This window comes from Aquarana catesbeiana, linkage group LG02 (assembly GCF_042186555.1).
Source record: "Aquarana catesbeiana isolate 2022-GZ linkage group LG02, ASM4218655v1, whole genome shotgun sequence".
Taxonomy (NCBI): Eukaryota; Metazoa; Chordata; class Amphibia; order Anura; family Ranidae; genus Aquarana; species Aquarana catesbeiana.
The window spans coordinates 405193725-405219652 of NC_133325.1; the positions used below are offsets into that span (position 1 = coordinate 405193725).

At 44.1% G+C, this 25928-nt stretch overlaps 1 protein-coding gene across 1 annotated transcript in view; it reads right to left on the reverse strand.

Annotated features, from left to right (window-relative positions):
* NHSL3 (NHS like 3) overlaps positions 1–21722 on the reverse strand; it is a 77301-nt gene extending 55579 nt beyond the window's left edge. Inside the window, exon 1 of the mRNA XM_073615347.1 lies at positions 21319–21722. Coding sequence (XP_073471448.1) covers positions 21319–21499 — 181 coding nt within the window. The 5' untranslated portion in view covers positions 21500–21722. The remainder of the gene's footprint in view (positions 1–21318) is intronic.
* Positions 21723–25928: the final 4206 nt, after the last annotated feature.

The window sequence follows — 25928 nt, forward strand, 5'->3', positions numbered from 1 at the left end:
CTTCCGTTTCCGCTAGACGTTTATGTGCCTTCAGCCAATCAGGTCACGGGTATTAGACCCGCTCTTCCTGATTGGCCGAGAGGCAGTCCAGTGTTAGAAAATCAAATAGTAATTTGTTTTTCCCACACACTTGGGTGGCCTCCGAGTGCAACGCTGTGCACTCCGAGTCTACCTTTTTTGAAGCCTATTGGAGCCTATGGCTCTAATCAGGTGCTTCAGAGGAACACCCCGCCGCTGTAATTCAGGCACCCGGCGTCCGAAAAAGGGCTGGATGCCTGAATACAGTGGCTACAGTGGCCATGGAAAGATTCATGCTATGCCTGAATCTATCCATTTTACATATAGCCCTTAATGGATGCACCGCCACTGCTATCATGACATAGTACAACACATTAACCAGACTTTCTCTACCAAGTTAGGCTACAATACTTTTGCTTCTATACTAGTATACAACCCCAGTTCCAAAAAAGTTGGGATGCTGTGTAAAATCTACATAAAAAATAATGCAATGATTTTCAAATCTCATAAACCAATATTTTATTCACAATAGAAAATGTTTAAATGGAAAAAAAAAACATTTTAAGAATAATAGAAGAATAAAAACATAAATAAGGTAACTTTGAAATTGACAGCATCACGTCACAAAAAAGTGCAACAAAAAGCTAGCAAAGCAAGCTGGAAGAACATTTTGCAACTAATTTGAGGTGGCAACAGGTCAGTAACATGACTGGGTCTAAAAAGAGCATATTATAAAGTCAGTGTGTGTCTCAGAAGTAAAGATGGGCAGAGTTTCACCAATCTGTGAAAAGCTGTGTCTAAAAATTGTTGAACAATTTTTGAATAATGTACCTCAATGTAAAATTGCAAAGACCTAAAATATATAATCTACAGTAGATAATATCATCAAAAGATTCCAAGAATCTGGAGAAATCTCTAAGCATGAGAGAAAAGGCCAAAACACAATACTGGATACCCGTGATCTTCGGGCCCTCAGACAGCACTGCAATAAAAACCGCCATGATTCTTTGATGGACAGCAGGGCTCAGCACTACTTCCAAACATCACTATCTGAACACAGTTCGCCATGCCATTAAAAATGCAAGTTAAAGCTCTATAGTGCAAAGAAGATGCCATATCTAAACATGATCCAAAAACACTGCCGTCTTCTCTGGGCCAAAGCTCATTTACATGGCCTGTTGTAAAGTGGAAAACTGCTCTGTGATCAAAAAAATGGAAATTTGTTTGGTTTTTTTTGGCAACCATAGGTGCCACATCCTCCAGACTAAAGAGGAGAGGGAGCTTCTAGTCGGTTATCAGGGCTCATTTCAAAAGCCTGCACCTCTGATGATATGGGGGTGCATTAGTGCATATGGAATGGGCAGCTTGGTGTGTTCTGGTAGGGGCAATCACAACACAATAGCACAGCGGGCAGGTGGCTGTACTAACATTGCATAGATAGTACAGCAAGCTCCTCCTTTTTTCTGTTCAGCCCGTTGGGTTGAATGAAAAAAAACCTTATTGTGTATACCAGGCTTAATACTTGGCATCTAAACAAAATGATACTGTGCAAGAGTATGCCACACCCAATTGTAGACATGTCTTCTGTAAGTCTTTTAATCTTTATAAAGGATGGTATGCTTTATTCTACTCCTCCCAGATTTCTGACTGGCACACTGATGCGCATGGCTTTTCTGAAAAGTTGGATGGGATCTGTAATTGTATAACTATAAACTGATCTCAGGAATTTTATTTGCAAACACAACTAGCTCAGTACCCTAAAATAATCACATTTTTGGATGGAGTTTGCATGTGTCTAAGCTTCATGACAACATATTATAGTTCGTAGTTCCTAAGGGAATAGTCTTTTCTACTTTAAAGTTACACTCTAGTCTAGGAAAATAACTAAATATAATCTTGAAATATGAACTATGTGAACTGCGTTACATGCCATAGAATTTGTTATATTGTGCAGCCAGTTTTGTCATGTAGGCATCTTTGCCCAACAGCATAGCCAATCGTCTGCAGCACCACGACCACTCCTTGGTCAAAAGCATACCCCCAACCTGCTGACTGGAAAGTGAGAGGGCAGTGGCACAATGATGTAGTAAAGCCTGGTACACACTAGAAGTTTTTTTTTCCTTCAACCCAGCAGGCTGAACCAAAAAAAAAAAAACAGGGCTTGTCGTATTAACGCAAGCGATGTTAGTGTGGCAATTCCTTCCACTAAGCTATCTAAGCTATTGTATTCTGGCAGGGGGCTGTCACCTCTTGGCTGCCAGTGATGATCGGATACTACTTTTCCAGCATGCCTATTCAACGGAAGCCAGTTATGAGACCGGCTTCTGTAGAAAACATAGCTGTACACATGGGCCAAAAGTCAGAACCAACCAATTTCGGACCCCCGTGTGTACAAGGCTTAACTCTGGTCTCTTCCTCCTGTCAGTATGTTCACTGTTAGCACACATGCGTTGCAGTCAGACTGGCTCCCAGTGCTTGAAGTGCCGTTCCAGTCATTTGTTTGTTTATTAAAAGTCAACGGCTACCAAACGTGTAGCTGCTGACTTTTAATAAACAGCCACTCACCTGTCCCACGGTCCAGCGGTGTACTCACCACAGCCGTGTTCTCCCAGTGTCCTCCCTCGGCGGTGCTGGCATCTCTACTATGGACACCCGGCTGTGACAGCTTGCGGCTTCACAGCCGGGTGCCCACCGCACATGCGCAAGCTGTGCTGTGGTCTGTGACTGGACCCGAAGTCTTCTAGGACCTGCCATATGTCCCAGGAGACTTCAGAGGGGAGAGCTTCTGCTTCCGGTCACCTAGGCGACCGGAACGGAAGTGGGAGCAGGTACCTGTCAAAATCGGGTACTTGCTCACCCCCCTCCTCCCCAAAAGCTCTGTTTCACAAACAGGAGATGGGCAGGAGACCTTAAAGTGGAAGTTCCACTTTTGAGCAGAACTCGCTTTAACTTCCCTTTCGTATTCTAAATGCTGCTGCAAATGTAACTCACACTAATGTCAAGAAAAATTCAGATGCTTACACAAGTTGCATTTAATAATAATTTAAAAGTATATCTAAAGTCATTTTTTACATTTTTGGTACACCACTGGGGAATTGTTAGGCCCGTTTCTGATGAGAGGTCCGATCGGGTCCATCTGTCCATTTTTCAGTGGACAGATCCCCTGATGAGCAAACCAGAGTTAAGCGAAGTCCAGCCCGTGTGAAAGGGGCTGTAAAACTCCTGTCAGTTTTTTTTTGTTTTGTTTTTGTTTCTGTCTAGTTCAGAACTACCTTCACTTCCAGTCCCAAAGACACAAAAAGGATGTTAGGGGAACTTTCCGACGGAAAATGTCCGATGGAGCCTACACACGGTCGGAATTTTCAACAACAAGCTCCGATGCACATTTTCCGTCGGAAAGTCTGATTGTGTGTACAGGGCATAAGACAGTTGTCATCAGAACAAGTGTCTCCATTGGAAGACTTCCCCTCTACTCCTGTTCTAATGCCAACTCAAAATTTGGGATTTTTCATCACAGTAACAATGGTCATTGGGACAAATACAGAGTATGAATCTACCCACTGGGGTCACAGAGAGTAATAAAGACTTGACAGAGGTTCTAACCATTCCCTATGCTAAATGAATGGTTAAAAAAAATTGCATAACTACACTAACTGGTTTGTGTTTTATATCTGCATGAAGTTCAGCTGTAATCACAAAATATGATTGTTACTCAGCCTCACCCTAGTTGTTTGAGTAACTTGAACACTGGGACTAGGTGGGGTTCAAGAGTATTGATATCACTGATCTGTCCCTCTGGTTAGCACAGTAGTACTAGGGTTTCATGCTGCTCTGATTGTCAAAAAAAGTGGCATGCTCCTGGCCTTAGTTATAAAAAGTGCAGTTTTTCCACATAAGAACTGTCAAGAATCAAATGCACCTCTGTACTTCACAATGTGAGTGGTTTTGCTATGTTTACCTTGCTAAACCACAAACACATGAATCACAGTGAGATTAAAAGGAATTTGATTCTGGTAGCACATTAGGCCAGTCATACAGTAGATGCCCCTGACGTCCGCAGAGTGAGCTTTCATACCATTCTGTAGCATGTATTGTCTACAATGTTACGAAATGTGTTCTCTGCAGGGTGACCAAAAGGAAGTTCTATTCACAAGTCTACAAAAGGAAGAGATCAGGTAAAATAGACGGCCTCCCTACGCTGACAGCTGATTGTCGTTCAGTCGTACTGAAACACCACTTTGAACAATGATAGGATAGTGAAGCCAAGATATTTTGATGAGAGCTGGACTTTTCTTAAGGGAACACCTTTCATGGAAGAGCAACTTTAAAAACACACGTTACACTTTGCGCTGTACTTTGTAGTATTTTCATGAGAAACATAAAAATAATATTTTCTGGTGTTTATATCCATTTCAATATCTTAAATACATGCAGGTTTGGTTTGTAAAACATATAAAACCTACACAGAGAACTGCCTACCCTACTTAGTACATACCTGTGCCCACAATTTGAAAAAGTAGCTTCTAACATTAGATGAATGTGTCCACAACCATCCAAATTAACATTACAGACTCCACAGAGCAAATAATTGCAGGGCGAAATATATTTGTAAAAATATATTTAAAAAAAAATCTACTTTTACAAGAATTTCCAAAAGTAAAGTTGCCACAAAGCTGGGTATCTCAAAATGAACATAATTAAAGTGGTTGTAAACCCTCACAAATACCCAGTGAAATGAATAGCCTCAGATGATACACAGAGATGAAACAAATCCTCCTACATAGGTTTTACATGTACTGTATATCTGCTATCTTCTCCTTTCTACACCCTTTCAAAATTGCAAAGGCAGAGGAATGAAAGAGGAATGAAAGAACATGCAGAGCTGTATTCTGAATAGACTGTCTAAACCGCTGACAACAAAAGTGAGTACACCCCTAAGTGAAAATGTCCAAATTGGGCCCAAAGTGTCAATATTTTGTGTGGGCACAATTATTTTCCAGCACTCTTGGGCATGGAGTTCACCAGAGCTTCACAGGTTGCAACTGGAGTCCTCTTCCACTCCTTCATTATGACATCACAGAGCTGGTGGATGTAAGAGACCTTGTGTTCCTCCACCTTCCATTTGAGGATGCCCCACAGATGCTCAATAGGGTTTAGGTCTGGAGACATGCTTGGCCAGTCCATCACCTTTTACCCTCAGCTTCTTTAGCAACACAGTGGTCGTCTTGGAAGTGTGTTTAGGGTCGTTATGATGTTGGAAAACTGCCCTGCGGCCTAGTCTCCAAAGGATAGGGATCATGCTCAGCTTCAGTGTGTCACAGTACATGTTGGGATTCATGTTTCCCTCAATGAACTGTAGCTTCCCAGTGCCGGCAGCACTTATGCAGCCCCAGACCATGACACTTGCACCACCATACTTGACTGTAGACAAGACACACTGGTCTTTGTACTCCTCACCTGGTTGCTGCCACACACGCCTGACACCATCTGAACCAAATAAGTTTATCTTGGTCTCATCAGACCACAGGACATGGTTCCAGTTATCCACAACCTTAGTCTGCTTGTCTTCAGCAAACTGTTTGCGGGCTTTCTTGTGCAATCATCTTTTAGAACAGGCTTTCTTTTGTGATGACAGCGATGCAGACCAATTTGATGCAGTGTGCAGCGTATGGTCTGAGCACTGACAGGCTAACCCCCCACCCCTTCAAACTCTGCAGCAATGCTGGCAGCACTCATACGTCTATTTCCCAAAGACAACCTCTGAATATGACGTACGTTTCAGGGTCTTGGCAATCTTCTTATAGCCCAGGCCATCTTTATGTAAAGCAACAATTCTTTTTTTTTCACATCCTCAGAGTTCTTTGCCATGAGGTGCCATGTTGAACTTCCAGTGACCAGTATGAGAGAGTGAGAGCGATAACATCAAATTTAACACACCTGCTCCCCATTCACACCTGAGACCTTGTAACACTAACGAGTCACATGACACCAGTGAGGGAAAATGGCTAATTGGGCCCAATTTGGACATTTTCACTTAGGGGTGTACTCACTTTTGTTGCCACTGGTTTAGACATTAATGGCTGTGTGTCGAGTTATTTTGAGGGGACAGCAAATTTACACTGTTATACAAGCTGTACACTTTACAAAAATGTGAGGGGTGCACTCACTTTTGTGAGATACTGTATGTGCCTTGCTCAAATTCCATGACTGGGGTTTACTACCACGGCACATAAAATGTTATAGGAAAACATTGACTTTTCTCATAATAGATTGGCCATTGCTTCACCCCTCCTTATTTGTATTTTAATGAACAGGCAGCCTTATTGTCCAATAAGGATAGTAAATTAAAGTATAACTATAGGCAAAACTCTTTTTTAGCTTTGGCTAAGAGTGCAGAGGGATTAGAACACCTGTCACTTTTTATTGCTGCCCGTGTCCCCATTAGGGAAATTTTGGTCCGTCGGAACAGCATACAGACGATCGGTTTTCCTGATAGGAATTGGTTCCGTTGGAAATATTTAGAACATGTTCCATTTCTAGGTCCGTCAGAATTTTTGAAAAAAAAAAGTCAGATGAGGCACATACACACGATCGGAATATACGATGAAAAGCTTTCGTCTGACTTTTTCTGTCGGACATTCCGCTCGTGTGTACGTGGCTTTAGAATGTTGATATGAGGGTATTGTTTCCATGACATCAGTTCTCTGATTTATTTCACCTGTTTAGCTGTCTCTATCCTTAAAGAACAAAAAAAATCTATATGTGTCTTGCTTAAAATAATAATATTGATATAGGGGGTTATTTAGGAAAGGCAAATCCACTTTGTACTACAAGTGCACTTGAAAGTTCACTTGTAAGTGAAGTCGCTGTAGATCGCTGTAGATGTGAGGGGAAGCTCTGCTGATTTTATTATCCAATCACGTGCAAGCAAAAATGCTGGTTTTTATTTTCCTTGCATGTCCTCCTCAGATCTACAGTGACTGCACTTTCAGTGCATTTGTAGTGAAAAGTGGATTTGCCTTTTGTAAATAAACCCCATAGTGTCACTACCTTGTAATATCTAACATAATAAACAAATCATAATCACATAGGAATCAAAAATAGTGTCAATGACTCAAATGTGCAAATCCCATAAAATACCTAGTGTAAAGCCGCATCCTTAAAGTGGAACTTCAGAAAATGAAGTCCTACTAGATGACTTTAGGCTGGCCCGTTTTACAGGTATAGCTATGTAAACCATTAAAAATAAGTGCCTATACTGTTTAAAATCCAGTAATACACTGTCTAACCCTGCTCTGCACATTTGTAGGCACTGCAGAGTTTGTACAGACAGATCTGCTGACAGCCTTAAAGGAGTTGTAAAGGCAGGTTTTTCATCCTAATGCACTCTATGCATTAGGATAAAAAACCTTTTGTGGGTAGCAGCCTCCCCAGCACCCCCCCCCCCAATACTTACCTGAGCCCCTTCTCTCTCCAACGATGTCCATGAATGTCTAAGCCATCCGGGACGCTCCCCCTGATTAGCTGAGAGACAGCAGGGGCGCCATTGGCCCCCGTGGCTGTCAAAGTCAGCCAATCAGGGGAGAGAGTGGGTGGGGCTGGGCCAGGGCTCCGTGTCTGAATGGATACACTGAGCTGTGACTCAGGTCTAGTCCCCCCATATGAAGGTGCTGACTGTGAGGGCACTCGATAGGAGGGAAGGGCCAGGAGCAGCAAAGAGGGACCCGAGAAAAAGAGGAAAACCAACTGCAGAAGAGGTAAGTATAACATGTGACAGTTATCAATCCCGGCATTCCAGGAATGTAACTGTTTTTTGAAACCGTTAAATTGATGGGTTTAGTTCCGCTTTATGATTTACTGCTGTTCAGGGGCTCTGGGATTCAGCAAAATGGCAGCCTCCAGCAAGAAGAAACAGGAGCCATGTTGGAGGCAATTTACAGCACACTAATTTTGGTAGCATAATTATTAATGTGGAATGTATGTTCCTTGCTAAAGAACATTATTTTTTATCAAGTTGTTATGGGTAAAGTTCTGCTTTAAGTGTGAACAACAAATCTTGAATGATTGTTAAAATCTTCCAATCAACTCTTTGAAGATCAAAATGCTATTATGCAACCAACACTGACCCCTCTGGGCACGCTCTCACCTTCAAAAGGAGACCTTTAAACTATAAAAAGTCAGGTAAAGCAGAATTTCTTACGTAAAGCTGGGACACAAGCTGTGGTCACTGTCAGTTTTCACCTGAACAATCACTGCATACAAGGACATTGATTAACCACTTGCCGACCGCTGTCATCACATATATGTCGGCAGAATGGCACAGCTGGGCAAAGTACCGTACCTGTACGTTACTTTGAACTTCCCACCAGCGGCACGCCCGCGCGCCTGCTGCAAGCTCCGTGACCATGCCCGCGGGACCTGTGGACTCGATCGCTGCTGGGATTCCCGCGATCGTGTCACGGAGCTAAAGAACAGGGAGATGGCGATGTAAACAACATCTCCCCGTTCTGCCTAGTGACAGGACACCAATCGTCTGCTCCCTGTCATCGGGAGCAGCGATCAGTGTCATGTCACTGCTAGCCCACCCCCCCACCCCACCCCCGCACAGTTGCAATCACTGCCAGTGACATTTTTACAGTATTCAAAGCAATTTTATAGCATTGATCACTGTATTAATGCCAATGGTCCCAAAAATGTGTCAAAATTGTCCGATGTGTCCGCAATAATGTCGCAGTCACGATAAAAATTACTAATAAAAAAAAATATTAATAAAAATGCCATAAAACTATCCCCTATTTTGCAGACGCTATAACTTTTGCGCAAACCAATCAATAAACGCTTATTGCGATTTTTTTTTTTTTTTTAAACCAAAAATATGTCGAAGAATATGATCTGCCTAAACTGAGGGAAAAAAATGTTTTTTTATATATTTTTGGGGGATATTTATTATAGCAAAAAGTAAAAAATAATGCGTTTTTTTCATAATTGTCGCTATTTTTTTGTTTATAGCGCAAAAAATAAAAACCTCAGAGGTGATCAAATACCACCAAAAGAAAGCTCTATTTGTGGGGAAAAAAGGACGTCAACATTGTTTGGAAGCCACGTCACACGACCGCGCAATTGTCAGTTAAAGCGACGCAGTGCCGAATCGCAAAAAGTGCTCTGGTCAGGAAGGGGGTAAATTCTTCCGGGGCTGAAGTGGTTAAGGCAATATACTCGAAGAAAAATGTCTCCAGCTCTTAAAATGTACCTTTATTGCGCACTGTAGAAAAGGTTAAAACTGCTTAAGACATCCAATGAAAGTGATAAATTCTCCCCTATATACCAGCAGGTTGCAGTAAGCATGTCACGCTACTAGATGGCTCATGCCAGGTAGGTCTATATCCTTATTGGCTATGTGTTTACGTGCCAGGCATTAGATCTACCTTCCCATTTTCTGCTGTTCACAGCACATATAACTGTGGAACTGTGGATGTGCTGAATTGTGTACATAAATGTGCAATGTATGTTTGCTGTGACCATGCTTTCGCCGGCATTGGTTAGATACCGTGAGCCCAATACATTGGCTTAAAGCTGATGATCAATATGTTTTGACTGCAGTCACCTGACTAAGCAGTTATTTTAGTACAATGCTTTGAAAGAACAATTAACACATTATCTACCTCTTCCTGTTTTTTGTGTATGCCTGAGAAAAAAAATACAATTTACTTTGACTCCGTTAAGCGGATCAGCCTGCTTAGCGGGGGGGGGGGGATCCATCCGCTGATCCCCACTGAGCAGGCAGATGCCAGGTCCGTGTCCGCTCCGATATGCAGAGTGGACACGGACACAGTTCTCTATTCTCTATGGGGCAGTTGGCTGGAAACGGACCACCTGTCTATTTCCATATGACTGTTCCTCTGATCTGATCCACCAGACGAATGGGGAATGGATCCCCATCTGCCTGTTTTTAGTGGACATGATTGAATCAGATGCCGGCGGGTGTCAGAGCAAAGGATGGTCGATCGGGTCCACCTGAAAAACTGACAAGGCAGACCCCACCGGTTCATCAGTGTAAAAGGGGCCTAAAGTGTATGTTACCCCAACATTTCATATTCCTGATATGTGTCTATTGTACCATGTACTTGTATTAAAAATGATCCTTTTTCCTTTTTTCTTTGCATTGCTTCCCTTGTCTGAAATTCTGGAAGATCCTGCCAGTCCCCCTGCTTTCCCATTTCAAACTGACAATGCTAAGTATAGAAGCACATCACATATGAGTGTGGTCACTTTTTTGGCTGTGCTGGGAGCACAGCTTGCCTGTCCTCCAATGATCAGACTTGTGCTGATATGCTCCCCTACCATTTGTGGGAAGATCAGTGTAATGCTCTCCTGCTGGTATGCATACTCCCCCCTGCAGTATTCACCCCCACCTCTCTAAGCCCCTTTTGCAGCTGAGAACAGAGATTATGTGATCACTCATTAATAAAGAAAAAAAGGTTTTTATAATGTAAGGGTAAGCCTCGGTTCACACCAGAGGCGGCACGACTTGCAGGTCGCCTCAGAGGCGACCTGCACACGACTGCCGGGGCGACTTGCAAAACGACTTCTGTATAGAAGTCTATGCAAGTCGCCCCCAAAGTCGTACAGGAACCTTTTTCTAAGTCGGAGCCACTTGCGTCGCTCCGATTAGAACGGTTCCATTGTACTGAATGGGACGCTACTAGGTCGCCTGACAAGTCGTCCCAGTGTGAACCGAGGTTCACAAATACTTTTGAGTGACACTATCCTTATTCTCAAAAAAATAATCCATACACATACACAATTTAATGGTCCCGTACTCTTTTTTTTCATGAAATTGTTTATTGCTTATTGTGCTTTCTGCCTCCTTGTAACATCCTTTATGCGCTCCTGAACCTCTTCTTTCCCCTCTCACTTCTGTTTGTTTGGAATGAGCACTACACATTAGTTGCAGTCATGCACATTACAAATCCCATAATCCATAGTACCTAGCAAACAAGATAGAGTGGCTATGTTCCTACATACAGTGAGACCATGGAGAATGAACATAGCCACCCTCTAATCGAAGTCAGACCAGAGCAGCAAAAAAAAAAAGAATTGGAGGATGCTGAGAGCATTAGAAGGGACCTTTCTGAGTTAAGAAAACATGCATAACATGATTGTAAGGCTTTGTTTTTTATTTTTTTTAAATAACAAACATATCATACTTACCTCCACTGTGCAGTTCGTTTTGCACAGAGTGGCCCCGATCATCATCTTCTGGGGTCCCCCGGCGGCGCTGGTAGCTCCTCCCGCATCGTATAACCCCCTAGGAGAGGTGCTGTCCTGGAGGCTTACCTTGCAGGCGCGCTCCTGAGTCCAGCATTCATAAACGCTGAATGTAGGACTGGGCCCCGCCCTCCGGCGCTCATGTCATTGGACAGGCATGCATGGACAGCACCAAAAACCTCAGAGGTTCTAACCATATTTTTGTAGCTGCTTTTGTCCCAATTACAGAGACTGTCTGTCACTTCCTTTCTCTCTGATCTACTACCCTCGGGGCAGAAAGTAGAGGGGAAAACAAACAGCTATAGACAGCACAATTCCACACTCCATCCAAACTTTTTTTTCAGTAGTTGGGCTTGAAAGCCTTCTAACCAAAATCCGGTCACAAAGACCCAAACACCCCTCAGTCATGAAAGAGTTAAAGTGATTGTAAAGGTTTCTTTTTTTTTCTAAAATAACAAACATACTTACCTGCTCTATATAAGAGCCCTTTCACACCGGGCCGCCCATAGCGTCGGTGGTAAAACGCTGCTATTTTTAGTGGCGTTTTACCGTCGGATAAGCGGCGCATTTCGGCTGCTAGCGGGGCGCTTTTACCCCCTGCTAGCGGCCGAGAAAGGGTTAAAACCGCCCTCAATGCGCCACAATAGCGGCGTTATGCCGGCGGTATCCCAGCGCTGCCCCATTGATTTCACACACCGCTCCTTCACCGCTCCAAAGAAGCTGCTGGCAGGACTTTTTTTCCCGTCCTGCCAGCGCAGCGCTCCAGTGTGAAAGCCCTCAGGCTTTCACACTGGAGACAATGCTGCAGCTGTTTGAGGGTGGATTGCAGGCGCTATTTTTAACGCTATAGCGCCTGCAAAACGCCCTCGGTGTGAAAGGGGTCTAATGGTTTTGCAGAGCGGTCCCGATCCTCCTCTTCTGGGTTCCCCGCCAGTGCTCTTGGCTCCTCCTCTTCTCCAACTGCCTCCATAGCAAGCAACTTGTTATGGGGGAACTCGTGCAGGCTAAATCCCATCTATTGACACCCGCAGTGCAGCTTAGCCCCCCCCGCTCTCTGCTCACAGGATTTGATTGACAGCAGCAGGAGCCAATGTCCCCCCACTGCTGCTAAGTTTCCCTTCAGCAGAAAGGGGGGGTTGTGAGCTAACATTAAAAGTTTTTTTTTACCTTAATGCAGAGAATGCATTAAGGTAAAAAACCCTTTAACTTTACAATGACTTTAATACTAAAATATTTTACCCCACCTTTGTTTCTTCAGAGTACCCAGTATATTTACAGTCATAGTGAGTCAGTCCTCACACATTCACACACACTCAATTTTTTTCGTTTTAGCTAAAATTGTGAACAGACTGCAGCATTGAAGAACATATTTCAGATTGTCCGTAAACTGTAATATTAGACATGTAGCATTAGGCAGGAGCACATCACAATCTATGGGTTTTTTCAGGCTCTGTTCACATCTAGGCATTTTTGGGCAATATTCTGTTCTAAGCCTCAGCTCTAAAAACGCCCAACAAGACAAATGCCATTCATTTCAATGGCCCCTGTTCACATCTAAGCGTTCTGTCGCCTGAAGCAAAACGCCTATTGCTCAAAAAAGTACATGAGCTTCTTTTTTGGCAGATTACCGGCATTTCACTGCTTTTCATTGGTGACTTGTCAACTTCAAAACACCTGTGCAAAAACGCTGCAAAAATGCCAGAAAAAACATCTGTAAACCATCAACGCCTAGATGTGAACGGAGCCTTATAGCGCTAACATAAGTATCTAATTTTGTGTTGATAAAAGCCTCCTGTAATAGACTGCACAATACTACTCACAGTTGGGGTGGAAGGGACAGAGGATTCAGGTAACCAGGTATTAATTCTTTGCATTGTGCTGTCACTCTAACAGAAAAGGACTACACAGAGATGTTCTTTATCAGTGTGCTGATGCTCCTTCCGTGGCCCATTTAAACCACTGCACTGTGGTAATGTTGGGGCGATGTAGTGTCACCACAAAGCACCCTGCCAACAGATCAGGGGCGGATCCAGAGTCTACTCTTGGGAGGGGCACTGCCAGAAAATACGTTTTTTTGCAGGCAATTTATCGGGGAAATGGCTTGTGTTGGCGCTTCAATCATCATGGCACCAAGGTTGTTATGGTGTCAGGGCAATTGAAGTGCATTATTTCTATTATTACATTGGAATATAAAATAAAATAGTTCAACTCACCCTGATGCAGAATCAGTGGGAGCCCCGAATGTGTTACTTGCCACGTGGCCTGCCACCAGATGCGGACTGTCACTTGCCACGTCACCTGCCACCAGATGCTAATGGTCACTTGTCACGTCACCTGCCACCAGATGCTGATTGTCACTTGCCACGTCACCTGCCACCAGATGCTGATCATCACTTGTCACGTCACCTGCCACCAGATGCTGGTTGTCACTTGCCACTTCACCTGCCACAAGTTGCAGATTGTCCCTCGCCATGTCACCTGCCACAAGTTGCAGATTGTCACTTGCCAGATACATGGTGCCGCTTGTCACTTGCCACGTCACCTGCCACATGTTGTGGATTGTCACCTGCCACAACTTGCGGATTGTCACTTGCCACGTCACCTGCCATACATTGCAGATTGTCACTTGCTGTGTCACTTGCCTGCTACAAGGTGCGGATTGCCACTTGCAACATCACCTGCCACAAGCTGCAGATTGTCACTTGCTGTGTCACTTGCCTGCTACAAGGTGCAGATTGTCATTTGTCACCTCACCTGCCACAAGTTGCGGATTGTCACTTGCCATGTCACCTGCCATACGTTGCGGATTGTCACTTGCTGTGTCACTTGCCTGCTACAAGGTGTGGATTGTCACTTGCCACGTCACCTGCCACAAGTTGTGGATTGTCACTTGCCACGTCACCTTGCCATCAGATGCAGATTGTCACTTGCTGTGTCACTTGCCTGCTACACGGTGCAGATTCTCTTTTGCTGTGTCCCAGAATGAAGGCGGGCAGCAGAGAGATGATGTAATCTCTCTGCTGCCCGCGGCTGCACAGTGAGGGCAGGAGAGCGGTGATGCAGGGCGGGCGGTGATAGATGATGTCATCTCTCTGCATCCCGCCGCCCCCTCACCTGCCGACTGGCCTGTTCGGCCGCTCACCTGCCGGCACACTGACTGATCCGCCAGCCTAATAACTGATCCGCCGGCTTACCCGCCTGCTTGTCACTAATTTCTCAAAGCGGGGGAGCAATATCCCCCTTGCCCCCCCCCCCCCGATCTGCTCCTGCAACAGATGTGTGTTGCACTGCCAAAAATGCTACATGCACCTTTTGGTGCATTAGGCAGCCCACTCAAATGAATGTACAGTCGTGCTCAAAAGTTTGCATACCCTGGCAAAAATCATGACATTTCATGGCGTTGATATTGAAAATAGGACTGATCATGTTGAAAAACGTAAAAATTATTTTTTTAAGGGTATTGATCATATGAAGCCATTTATTATCACATAGCTGTTTGGCTCCTTCTTAAAGTGTAAGTAAACCCCCCTATCATTTTCAGCCAAGGAAGCTGCCATCTTTGCCTCTGTTTAATCTACAACTGCTATGATGCTGCACATATGATCAGTTATGACACCAGCTATTGGATGGTTTGACAGTATGGTTGAGAGCACAACCAATGGGAGTGTTACATTTCCAGCATGTGCCAGAAATTAAACTGTTTTATAGATGGATTTACATCTGTTTGAATTATAACAGAACTTACCCAAATGGTCCTGATCAAAATCTTACATGCCCTGGAATGTTTGGCTTTGGTACAGACACACAAGGAGCCACACATAGGTTAAAGTAGCAATTAAAGGTTAACTTTCCACATCTGTGGCTTTTTAAATTTCAATTAGTGTCTATATTTAAACAGTCAATGAGTTTGTTAGCTCTCACATGGATGCACTGAGCAGTCTAGATACTGAACCACAAGGAGCAGAAAATAACTGTCAAAAGACCTGCGTAACAAGGTAATGGAAATTTATAAAGACACAAAAGGATATCCAAAGCCTTGATTATACCAATCAGTACTGTTGAATCACTTATTAAGAAGTGGAAAATTCAGGGATCTCATGATACCAAGCCAAGGTCAGGTAGCTCAAGAAAGATTGCAACCACAACTGCAAGAAGAATTGTTCAGGATACAAAGAAACACCCACAGGTAACCCCAGGAGAAATACAGGCTGCTCTGGAAAAAGATGGTGTGGTTGTTTTTAAGGAGCACAATATGACAATACTTGAACAAAAGTGAGCTGCACGGTCTAGTTGCCAGAAAGAAGCCTCTACTGCACCAATGCCACAAAAATGCCCAGTTACAATATGTCCCACCACACCTTGGCTTCCTTTTTTTGTGATATTGACACAGTAAAGGCTTCTTTCTGGCAACTCGACCATGCAGCTCATTTTTGTTCAAGTATTGTGCTCCGTGTCATTAGGGTGCCAGCTGTGGGAACCCAGAGAGGCTGGATTATTAGAGATCAGAGCTGGATTCACTGGGTGTAAGGTCAATGGTCTAGCTATGCTGTCTGTCAAACATGCCTGGATCACAAAGCAGGCTGAGCAAAACCCATAATCCTTTGGCAGGTAAAACAGTTCATAGGTAGGTATTAAATAGCCATGCTTTTAAGGGGAGTTCTTCTTAAAACAAATTTAAAACATTTACTTAGAATGTGACCATTTGCCCTCTGACACATCACACTTGTACCAAATCAGCAGACACTTATGAATATGGACAACATTTTAAAAAAATGTTAATTTGAAACCTGCTGGAAACAACTTCTGCAAACAAGCTTACAAAGGAATAACAGACTACGTACAACTGTACATGTAATCGGTGATATCACACAGATACACCCAGCATGTGTTACACAGCTCCGGGAAAAAGGGTGTGTAACCTACACAGGAAGGAAAGTGTTTGTGTGTCATGTTAGACCATTTAGGAAATAGGCAGGACAAGGAAAATCCCATATAATCACACATATATGCTAGTGCACTTTTCTGTTACAATACAATATACTGGATAAACACTGCCATATATTATTTAAGACTCAACAGACCCACAACATGTGTTTGCAGAACATGGCCTAAACAGCAATGTTTATGTATTTTGCCTGTGTAGTTGCTACCCCCTCGGCTAGGTAATTCTAGGGACTATATAATAGCAGAACATTGGCTAGCCATAGACATGAGATGGAGATCTGAATTTCCAACTGTAGCACAATTTTTATGTAGAAAAAAATGTAACATAAACATGAAAACAATGTTTCTCCCAAATGTGCATGTTTTTGTATCACAAAGTCATACTTTTTTCTATGATAAAGGTGCCAGAAGGGAGGGTGAGAGAGGAGAACAGAGATCTGGACTGATTTTCTTAACAGAGACTTTCTCTTGAGACATTGCACAACACTCTGATCCAGCTCATTTTGTCATGAGATCTTCACCCCCCAAAAAATGGGAACATCAGTGACTGCTGTACAATGTCTATGCGTGGCCCTACACTGAAAAACAATAATGATTTATCCAGAAAAATCCGCTTGGGACTTTTGAGTTTTCCCTAGATAGCAGTCAGCCAGAGGCTGTTCGCTGAGTTTGTACCAAGGCAAACCACATAGATTGTTTACTAAAATGGCCATTATTGGTCAAATCAGGGGACAATTCAATGGAGCCTATGGCAGCCATAGTGTACATGTATAAATGTCACGTAAATACTATCAACGAGAACTAGTTCATTGTAGATAATGGGCAGCATGCAGCACTGATTACTGGTAACTCTATGCACCACACATTGACTGCCTTGGGCCAAATAACTATGTAACAAGTGAGCAAAGCTCCAGGGGGGAGTGTGAGATTATACTTCTCCTTAATTTGAGAACAGAATGTACACTCACCATATACACATTATGTCTGTATGACTGACACACATTTCCTCTCAGTCACGATACAAAATAAATCAGGGTCGCTTCTTAACCCCTTAAACCTCAATGCCTGAACCAAGATTTGCAATTTTGATATGTGTTAGTAAAACTGTACATATCTTTGCAACTGTTTTGTGTATCCAGCAGAAATTCTCCTACTCCTGAACTATGCATGGTGATACCACATACATTCTTGATCAAGTGATTGTCATAACAGCTGAACACTTCCTGATACACAACAGCACTGCATATGAGTGACAGCACAGGATAAAGCCTCGTACTCACAATGAGAATATTGGATGAATGAGAAACCAATAGGTTACTAAAGTTACTAAAGTCCTTGTTAGATAGAAGACAACTTTAGATGTGATGTAATGTATTCTTTCGTTTCCTAGCATGCACAGATTTTTTTCTTACAAATACTATACTAATTACACAAAAATCATTTGTTCTGTTATCTTACGGGAAAAATTTTCCAGCTTGTCCCTTCAGATATGTTCACATGAACTGTCATGATCAGCTTTCAAAAGCACAAACTAATACATTTTTGGATGATCGTTCTGAATGCGTTCCGAACCCCCCCTTATACTTATCTGAACCTCATCTCGATCCTGTGATGTTGCACGAGTGCCTCGACTGTCCGGGACTCTCCCTCCTGATTGGCTGAGACACATTGGCGACCGCTGCTGTCAAAGTCAGTGAGCCAATGAGACGAGAGAAGGGACGGGGCCAAGCCACGGCTCTTTGTCTGAATGGACAAACAGAGCAGTGGCTTGGCTCAGGTGCCTCCATAGCAAGCTGCTTGCTGTGGGGGGCCTCGGCAGGAGGGAGGGGCCAGGTGCACCAGCAAGGGACCCGAGAAGAGAAGGATCTGGGCTGTTCTGTGCAAAACCACTGCAACAGAGCAGGTAAGTATACACATTTGTTAATTTTAAACAAAAAAACAAGACTTTAAAGTGGTTCTAAAACCTTGAGGTTTTTCACCTTAATGCATTATATGCATTAAGGTGAAAAACATTCTGTGCTGCAGCTCCCCCCCGCCGCCGTTTTCTTACCTGAGCCCAATCTGATCCAGTGATGTGCACAAGCATAGCGGCTCCATCCGCTGTCTCTCTCCTCATTGGACAGATTGATATGAGTCATTGGCTCCCGCTGCTGTCAAGCAAGTACTGTGACACGGGAGCGGGGTGCGTGCCCGAGTCCCGCTGTCTGTGTCAATGGATGCAGCAGCAAGACTCAGGAGTGAGCCCACACAGGTGCCCCCAAGGAAAGTGGCTTTCCGTGGGTCCACCCAATGAAGATGAGGGGCTTGGAGCGCTGGCGGGGGACCCCAGAAGAAGAGGGGGTTTGAGGCTGCTCTGTGCAAATCGATTGCACAGAGAAGGTAAGTATAGGCATGTTTGTTATTTTTATAAAAAAAAAAACTGAAAGTTTACAACCAATTTAATATCACTTTAAGGCTCACCCCATGCTGCTCCATGTACGTATGTATGCATATGGTCAATGGAAAGGAAGTCAACTGACACCTAACAAACATACAAATGGCTTGCTCAATACAGCACATTTTTGAGCATAAATAATTTCCAGGTAATAAACACATACTGGTGATGCTTCCAATGGTGCAAGGAGGTAGCAAGACAAGCATTCTTGAATCAGGGTGAGAACCATGCCTTGTAAGTTGCCACAACTTAATATTCCCATTTCACATGTTCCTGGGAAAAGCCTGGCATATAGGGGCGCTAAACAATAGCCATCTGGTTAGAATAGCATAATGTGAACAATTGGCACCAGCACACTAGAGACACTTTAAATATCTTACAAACGTTTACATGTTAAAGCCACATGGGACCCCTTTATCAGGCATGTGATGATAAGCAGGTCACAATAAACAAACTCAGGGGAACACAAACAACAAAATGAATTAAAGGGTTTATTTACTAAAGGCAAATCCACTTTGCACTGCAAGTGCACTTGGAAGTGCAGTCGCTGTAGATCTGAGGAGGACATGCAAGGGAAATAAAAAAACAGCATTTTTGCTTGTACATGATTGGATGATAAAATCAGCAGAGCTTCCCCTCATTTTGATCTTCCCCTCAGATCTACAGCGACTGCACTTCCAAGTGCACTTGCAGTGCAAAGTTCATTTGCCTTTAGTAAATAACCCCCTAAGTGTAAGAATACAGGGGTTGATTTACTAAAGACAAATAGACTGTGCACTTTGCAAGTGCAGTTGCTCCAGAGCTTAGTAAATAAACAGAAGCTCAGCTGACTTCCATCATTCAATCATGTAAAAGCAAAAATGCTTTTTTTTTTTTTTTTTTCCTTGCACGTTATTGGGTATTTTTTGCAAAAGTGAGGCTTTACCTCATTTACTAAGCTTTGCAGCGACTGCACTTGCAAAGTGCACAGTCTATTTGCCTTTAGTAAATCAACTCCATAGTGTCTCACTGGCATTTTAAGGCTGAACTCCGGGAAAGTAAAAATCCTCCTATGCAGTGGGGCTGCCCCTGCATTGCAAACGAATAAATACTTGTTTACGACTAGGGCACCAGAAAAAGCAGTTTTACTTACCTGATCCTCTCTCTTGCAGGCTCCCTTTACACAGCCTCCTCTCCTCTATGCTCTGTGCTGTTGCCACTCCTCTGATGTCATCAAGTACAATGTAGTGAATGAGCAATGAACGTCAGGACTCCAAGGGACAGTCCACTGCCATGGGAACATAGGGGGAGTAGAGGAGAGTCCTGGCTGCTGGGGGGGGGGGGGGGGATCAGGTAAATAAAACTGCATTTTGCGGCCCCCTAGACCTAAATGAACACCTAAACACCTAACCCTTGCAACGCAGGGGCAGCCCCACTGAAGAGGAGGATTTTTACTTTTCCTGGAGATGGGCGTTAAAGATGCCTGCCAAAAGAGTTCTGCACAGCCTTGTAATGTTGCACTGACACTGTGATGTAATCAATTAACATCTGCAATTTGCACTATATGTAAAGAATCCAATGTGTGCTGATGACATATGTTTACGTCTATGGGTTGCCACCAGGCATTATGCGCTAATTTAAACCACTGTCCTGCTTTCTATTATGGTAAACCTGTGCAGGCAGCTAAAGCATGATGGATAGGCCTATCTATGGGAGCTCACAACATGTCATAGCCAAACTTACACGAACAAGTAGAATAAAGCATACAAGCCTGGACATGGGTATATATTGCCCCAGGTAGCCAGCCTGACTACACATACTCCTCAGTAATAAGCGTCTCTTAACTGATAATCCATACATCAAATACATCCCAGTAACATGCATTGACCTTGAACTGACACTCGCCTTTCTCTCATCATATTTCTAATATTTCTATGCTGTTATTCTGGGAAAACATAAGAAAGATTTCGCTTCTGCGCTGCTTAATTATTCATTAACAGCGTCCCATGTAAAGTGTTTGCTATCTCCTGATATTTATCTGCAAAGTCACAGAGAGAAAGCTGCCGTCAGACATTTTACTTGTCATCTGACCTCAACTCTGTACTTTTACAAAAAGCGTATTTATAGCGAAGATGGTATTCTGAATCACGTCAGTTGTGTTCTATATGATCAGGTGAGATCCAATACAGAAAATACACCCTACTGATTCCTGAGCAGATTGATGGGATGGGGCACATGGTTGTGTTTACAGGAGCCCAATGTTTTGTCATTCTTCTGATTATGTGGTATCTTGTGATTCTAGCAACATGCAATGATTTATTTTATAAACAGAACACAAAGCTGGGCTCAAAAAAGAAGAGAGGATTAGAAGAAAAAAAAAGTTTGCAAAGTTTGTTATAGATCATTGATGAGTGACAACATGTGAATGATATGCAGAATAAAAGGTCCCTGTGGTCAGTATGTAGGAGGGGATGAGGGTGAGGATGGGTACAGGCACTAGGCCTGTTGGCATGAAGGTGATCAGGTAACCTGGAAGCAGTGCCTGCCTATACATGACAGGTGGGTGCTGAGAGGAGTACACTTCTATCTACCTGCTCCCCAGCCAGACTGAGCCTCCCCCATCCTCCTCCTCCTCATGTACCCCCTTCATATGGCACACACCTGGCACTCCTCACCTTTCTCACCATCCTGCCGCTTGGCCTCCGGCTTCTTCTTCTTCCGCCCGCGCAGCCAGCTCAGTGCCCGGCGTAAAGTGCCGCTCTTGTGCTTCTTCTTCTTGGGCTCCAGAGCCTGGCCCGAGTCTGGCCCGGTGGGCACAGGGTCAGAGTCCGGGGGGAGGGCGATGTGGGCAGACATGGTTCACTGGGCGGGGGGCATGCTGCCACTTGCCAGGCTACACAATGCGGGCGGCGCCCGACCCTCCACGTGTCATAGCCGTATTGTGAGCGCTGTGTGTCTCCGGTGCCCCCCAAGCTGTCCCGACCGGGCTTCTCTCTCCGGGAATCTCCCCGCCGTGTCTCTCCGGACTCCTCCTCCCACCCGCTTCCGCATTCCAGCCCCGGGAGGGCGGGGCCCGGCACACCTGGGACACCGGGGACACCAGGATGGGACGGGAGGGACACCACCTGACACCGGGACAAGTCACACTGGGAGACATTTCCTTCTGCCAGCTGGGCATCACACACCCAATATTCTTCACAACCTTCCCTTTTAGATTGTAAGCTCTTGGAACTGGACTGTTTCCATTATTTTATAAACTGTTGGCACGCTACAAATCACATATATATATGATTTGTAGAATTACACACACATATATACATTATATATAAATACACACACACACACACACATATATATATATATATATATATATATATATATATACACACACAAACATAATATTATATAGGATTTATATATATATATATATATATATATATATATATATATATATATATATATACTGTATATAGTATATAAATAGATAGATACAGTATATACAGCGTGCTCTGATTTCCCAATGACCTCTATCACAAATCTCCTTGCCTTGGCAACCTGCTGATAAGGGCAGTGAAGGGTTAAAGGGAGATGGGCACGCTGCTGATAAGGGCAGTGAAGGGTGAAAGGTAGATGGGCAGCTGCTGATTGGGGCAGTGAAGGGTTAAAGAGAGATGGGCACGCTGCTGATTGGGGCAGTGAAGGGTTGAAGAGAGATGGGCATGCTGCTGATTGGGGCAGTGAAGGGTAAAAGGGAGATGGGCATGCTGTTGATTGGGGCAGTGAAGGGTTAAAGAGAGATGGGCACCCTGCTGATTGGGGCAGTAAAGATGGGCATGCTGCAGTGAGGGAGATGGGCACAATGCTGATTGGTGCTGAGAAGGGTTAAAGGGAGATGGGTATGCTGCTGATAAGGGTAGAGAAGGGTTAAAAGGAGATGGGTATGCTGCTGATAAGAGCAGAAAAGGGTTAAAGGGAGATGAGTATGCTGCTGATTAGGGCAATGAAGGGTTAAAGGGAGATGGGTATGCGGCTGATAAGGGCAATGAAGGGTTAAAGGGAGATGGGTATGCTGCTGATAAGGGCAATGAAGGGTTAAAGGGAGATGGGTATGCTGCTGATAAGGGCAATGAAGGGTTAAAGGGAGATGGGTAGCTGCTGATAAGGGCAGTGAAGGGTTAAAGGGAGATGGGTGCAGTGCTGAAGTTGGTTAACCCATTGTGTGTTGTCCATGCGCCTCCCTCTGTAAACACGATTCCGTTGTCATAACATTGGGCTTGTCCTAAAAACGCTTGCAGCTACATCAGAGGCAGCAAGAAGAATAGAGCTATTGTCAGCAGGAGAGAGGGAGGGTGGTCACCTAAATACACAGCCAGCTCACACAAACACACACTCCATTAGATGGCAGGGTGAAGGTTAGGGGGGCTCTACAAACATTGGGAAAAAGAAGCTGTAAAACACTTGAATCAATTGCACAGAGCGATTAATGATCCACCAGTTGTAGATCAAGTAGTTATAAAACTTCACTAAAGGTAGTTCAGTGCAAACTTTTAGATTGAGTGTCTAGAGTGATACATAACTAGTTACAAAAATGGAAATGGTCAACGTAACTGTATCATTTATTCCCAATTTGAGAGGATAAATAGGGTTCCCTGAAAGTCTGGATATATTGGCAAAAATATATTTAAAAAATACAGTAAAGCTGGCCATAGACAGAGGAATCTCGGCTGGTTCAGCAGAGAGCGGCTGAGATTCGAACTATCTATGGGCAGGCTGAATGTACCCAAGTTGATTGATCAGTTTGGGTACAACCAGCATGTCGGATTGTTTATGCGATTATTGCCAGTGGTTATGGCTGCTGGCAATAGTCATTGTGTGTTCTCCCCACCGAGGCAGCTCCCTGTACCTCCCTCCCCACCACTTGTGTGTACTCTCAATACAAAAATATTGGACAGTCCCTAATGCCTAGTACACAAGATCAGAAAATCAGAGAAAAACACCACTTTTGGAGCGATCATACAATAATCTGATCATTAGTACACAGCTTTCGAGACGAGAGACGACAGTCCATGCGAAATTATCCAAGAAAATTGAAAATGAATACATTACAATACAATACAACACATTACATCACTTCCAAAGTGGTATTCTGTCGTACGAGAATTTTCTTAACTGTAAACCGTAGCCTTTTTTTCTTTTAAACCTGCAAAACAAAAGCATTAATGTGCTAGTACGCATATGCTTAACACTAACAGGGCTTCCATCTTCACCCAGTCTACCCTTCCAGGTTTGCGTGCTCCGGCCATCTGATTGGCTGAGCCGCGATAACGTCACTTCCGCACATGTGCATGGGAGGCGCGGCTGCAGCACAGAGCTCTGAAGGAACGGCACAGGTATAGCGTCCCTTTAGAGCGCATGCGCCGGTGACGTCACTGGCTGCATGCAGCGTGAATAACTCTTGAACACTGCAAGTTTAGGAGGTATTTACTGTACCTAGAGGTAAGCTTTATTATAGGCTTACCTGTAGGTACAAGACTACCACTTTAAAGCGGAGTTCCACCCAAAAATGGAACTTCCACTTTAAGGGAGGTGACCCCCTGACATGCCACATTTGGCATGTCATTTTTTTGGGGGGGAGCCGGTACCATCTTTTTAGAGGATTCCAGCTCCCACTTCCAGCGGCACCAGAAGGGAGATAACCTCTCCCCCCTCCCTATCGGCAATCATATGGACACGTCACAGGTCCCAGATTATTGCCCTTCCAGTCACAGCACGCGGCTCGCGCATGCACATCCGGGCGCCCACAGTGACTATGCTGGCAATGCAGAGAGGAGGGGGAGACAAGCGGGGCTTAGTTTCCCCGCATCTCTGGACCCTGGGACAGGTAAGTGTCCAATTATTAAAAGTCAGCAGCTGCAGTATTTGTAGCTGCTGACTTTACATTTTTTTTTGAAGCGGAACTCCGCTTTAAGTAGATTATTATTATTATTATACAGGATTTATATAGCGCCAACAGTTTGAATGCAGACATTACAGTTACATTACAATTTGATAGAGTCAGAGTGCCCTGCTCGTTGGAGCTTACAATCTAAGATTAATAGGCAAAACTAGTTTTTTCATTTTGGATAGAGCAAGAGAGAGTTTTAACCCCTGTCAGTTTTTTATTTATTATTGCGATCTGTGTCCCATAGCCAGGAAAGGAGACGAAATCCCTGCAAATTAAGGGTATTCCTTGGGGACCCCCAGATCACCAGACCTAATGCCCCATTGGAAGATTTCCCCTCTATTACTTTCCTGAGGACAACACAAAATTTGCAACATAACTGCAATTGCAACGCAATCTTTAGGAACTCCCCCAACAGCCACTGACACCTTTAGCTGGTCTTCTTTCAGCTACTGATCTTCAGCCGCTTTGATTGGCCAGGCTGAGATGACATCACGCCAGCGCGTGCACAGGAGTTTATTAATCTCGGCAGATGCCCAAATTGTACACTGAGCTGCACATGTGCAGGTTAGAACCTTTAATGCAGAAGAAACACAGTGGGGTGAATTTACTAAATGCAAATAGACTGTGCACTTTTCAAGTGCAGTTGCTCCAGAGCTTAGTAAATGAGATGCTCAACCACACTGCAGGGTGCATGAGCATCATGGGAAATGTAGTTCCAAAACATCTGGGGTGCCAAGGTTCGCCATCACTGCTCTAGGGTGTTAGAAAATAAAATATATAATGATGTTTGGGGGTTCTAAGTAATTTTCTAGCAAAAAAAAAATGTTTTTAACTTGTAAACACCAAATCTCAGAAAGAGGCTCAGTCCTTAAGTGGTTAAGATAAAATAAAAAAGTCCATCTCGATCCAGCGATGTTGCGCGACAGCCTCGGCAGTCCGGGGCTCTCCCTCCACATTGGCTGAGGCAGCAGCGGACGCCAATGGCTCCCGCTGCTGTTAATCAAAATAAGTGAGCCAATGAGGAAAGAGAGGGGCGGGGCTGGGACGCGGCTCCCTGTCTGAATGGACACACAGAGCAGCAGCTCAGTTCGGGTGCCCCCATAGCAAGCTGCTTGCTATGGAGGCACTCCATGTGAATGAGCGCAGCGGCTCCATCCACTGTCTCTCTCCTCATTGGACAGATTAATATCAGCCATTGTCTCCCACTGCTGTCAATCAAATCCTGTGACACAGGAGCGTAGTGCATGGCCGAGTCGTGAAAGACACAAAAGTGTCTTTCCCTGGGGGCACCCGAGGAAGATGAGGGGCTTAGAGCGCTGGCGGGGGACCCCAGAAAAAGAG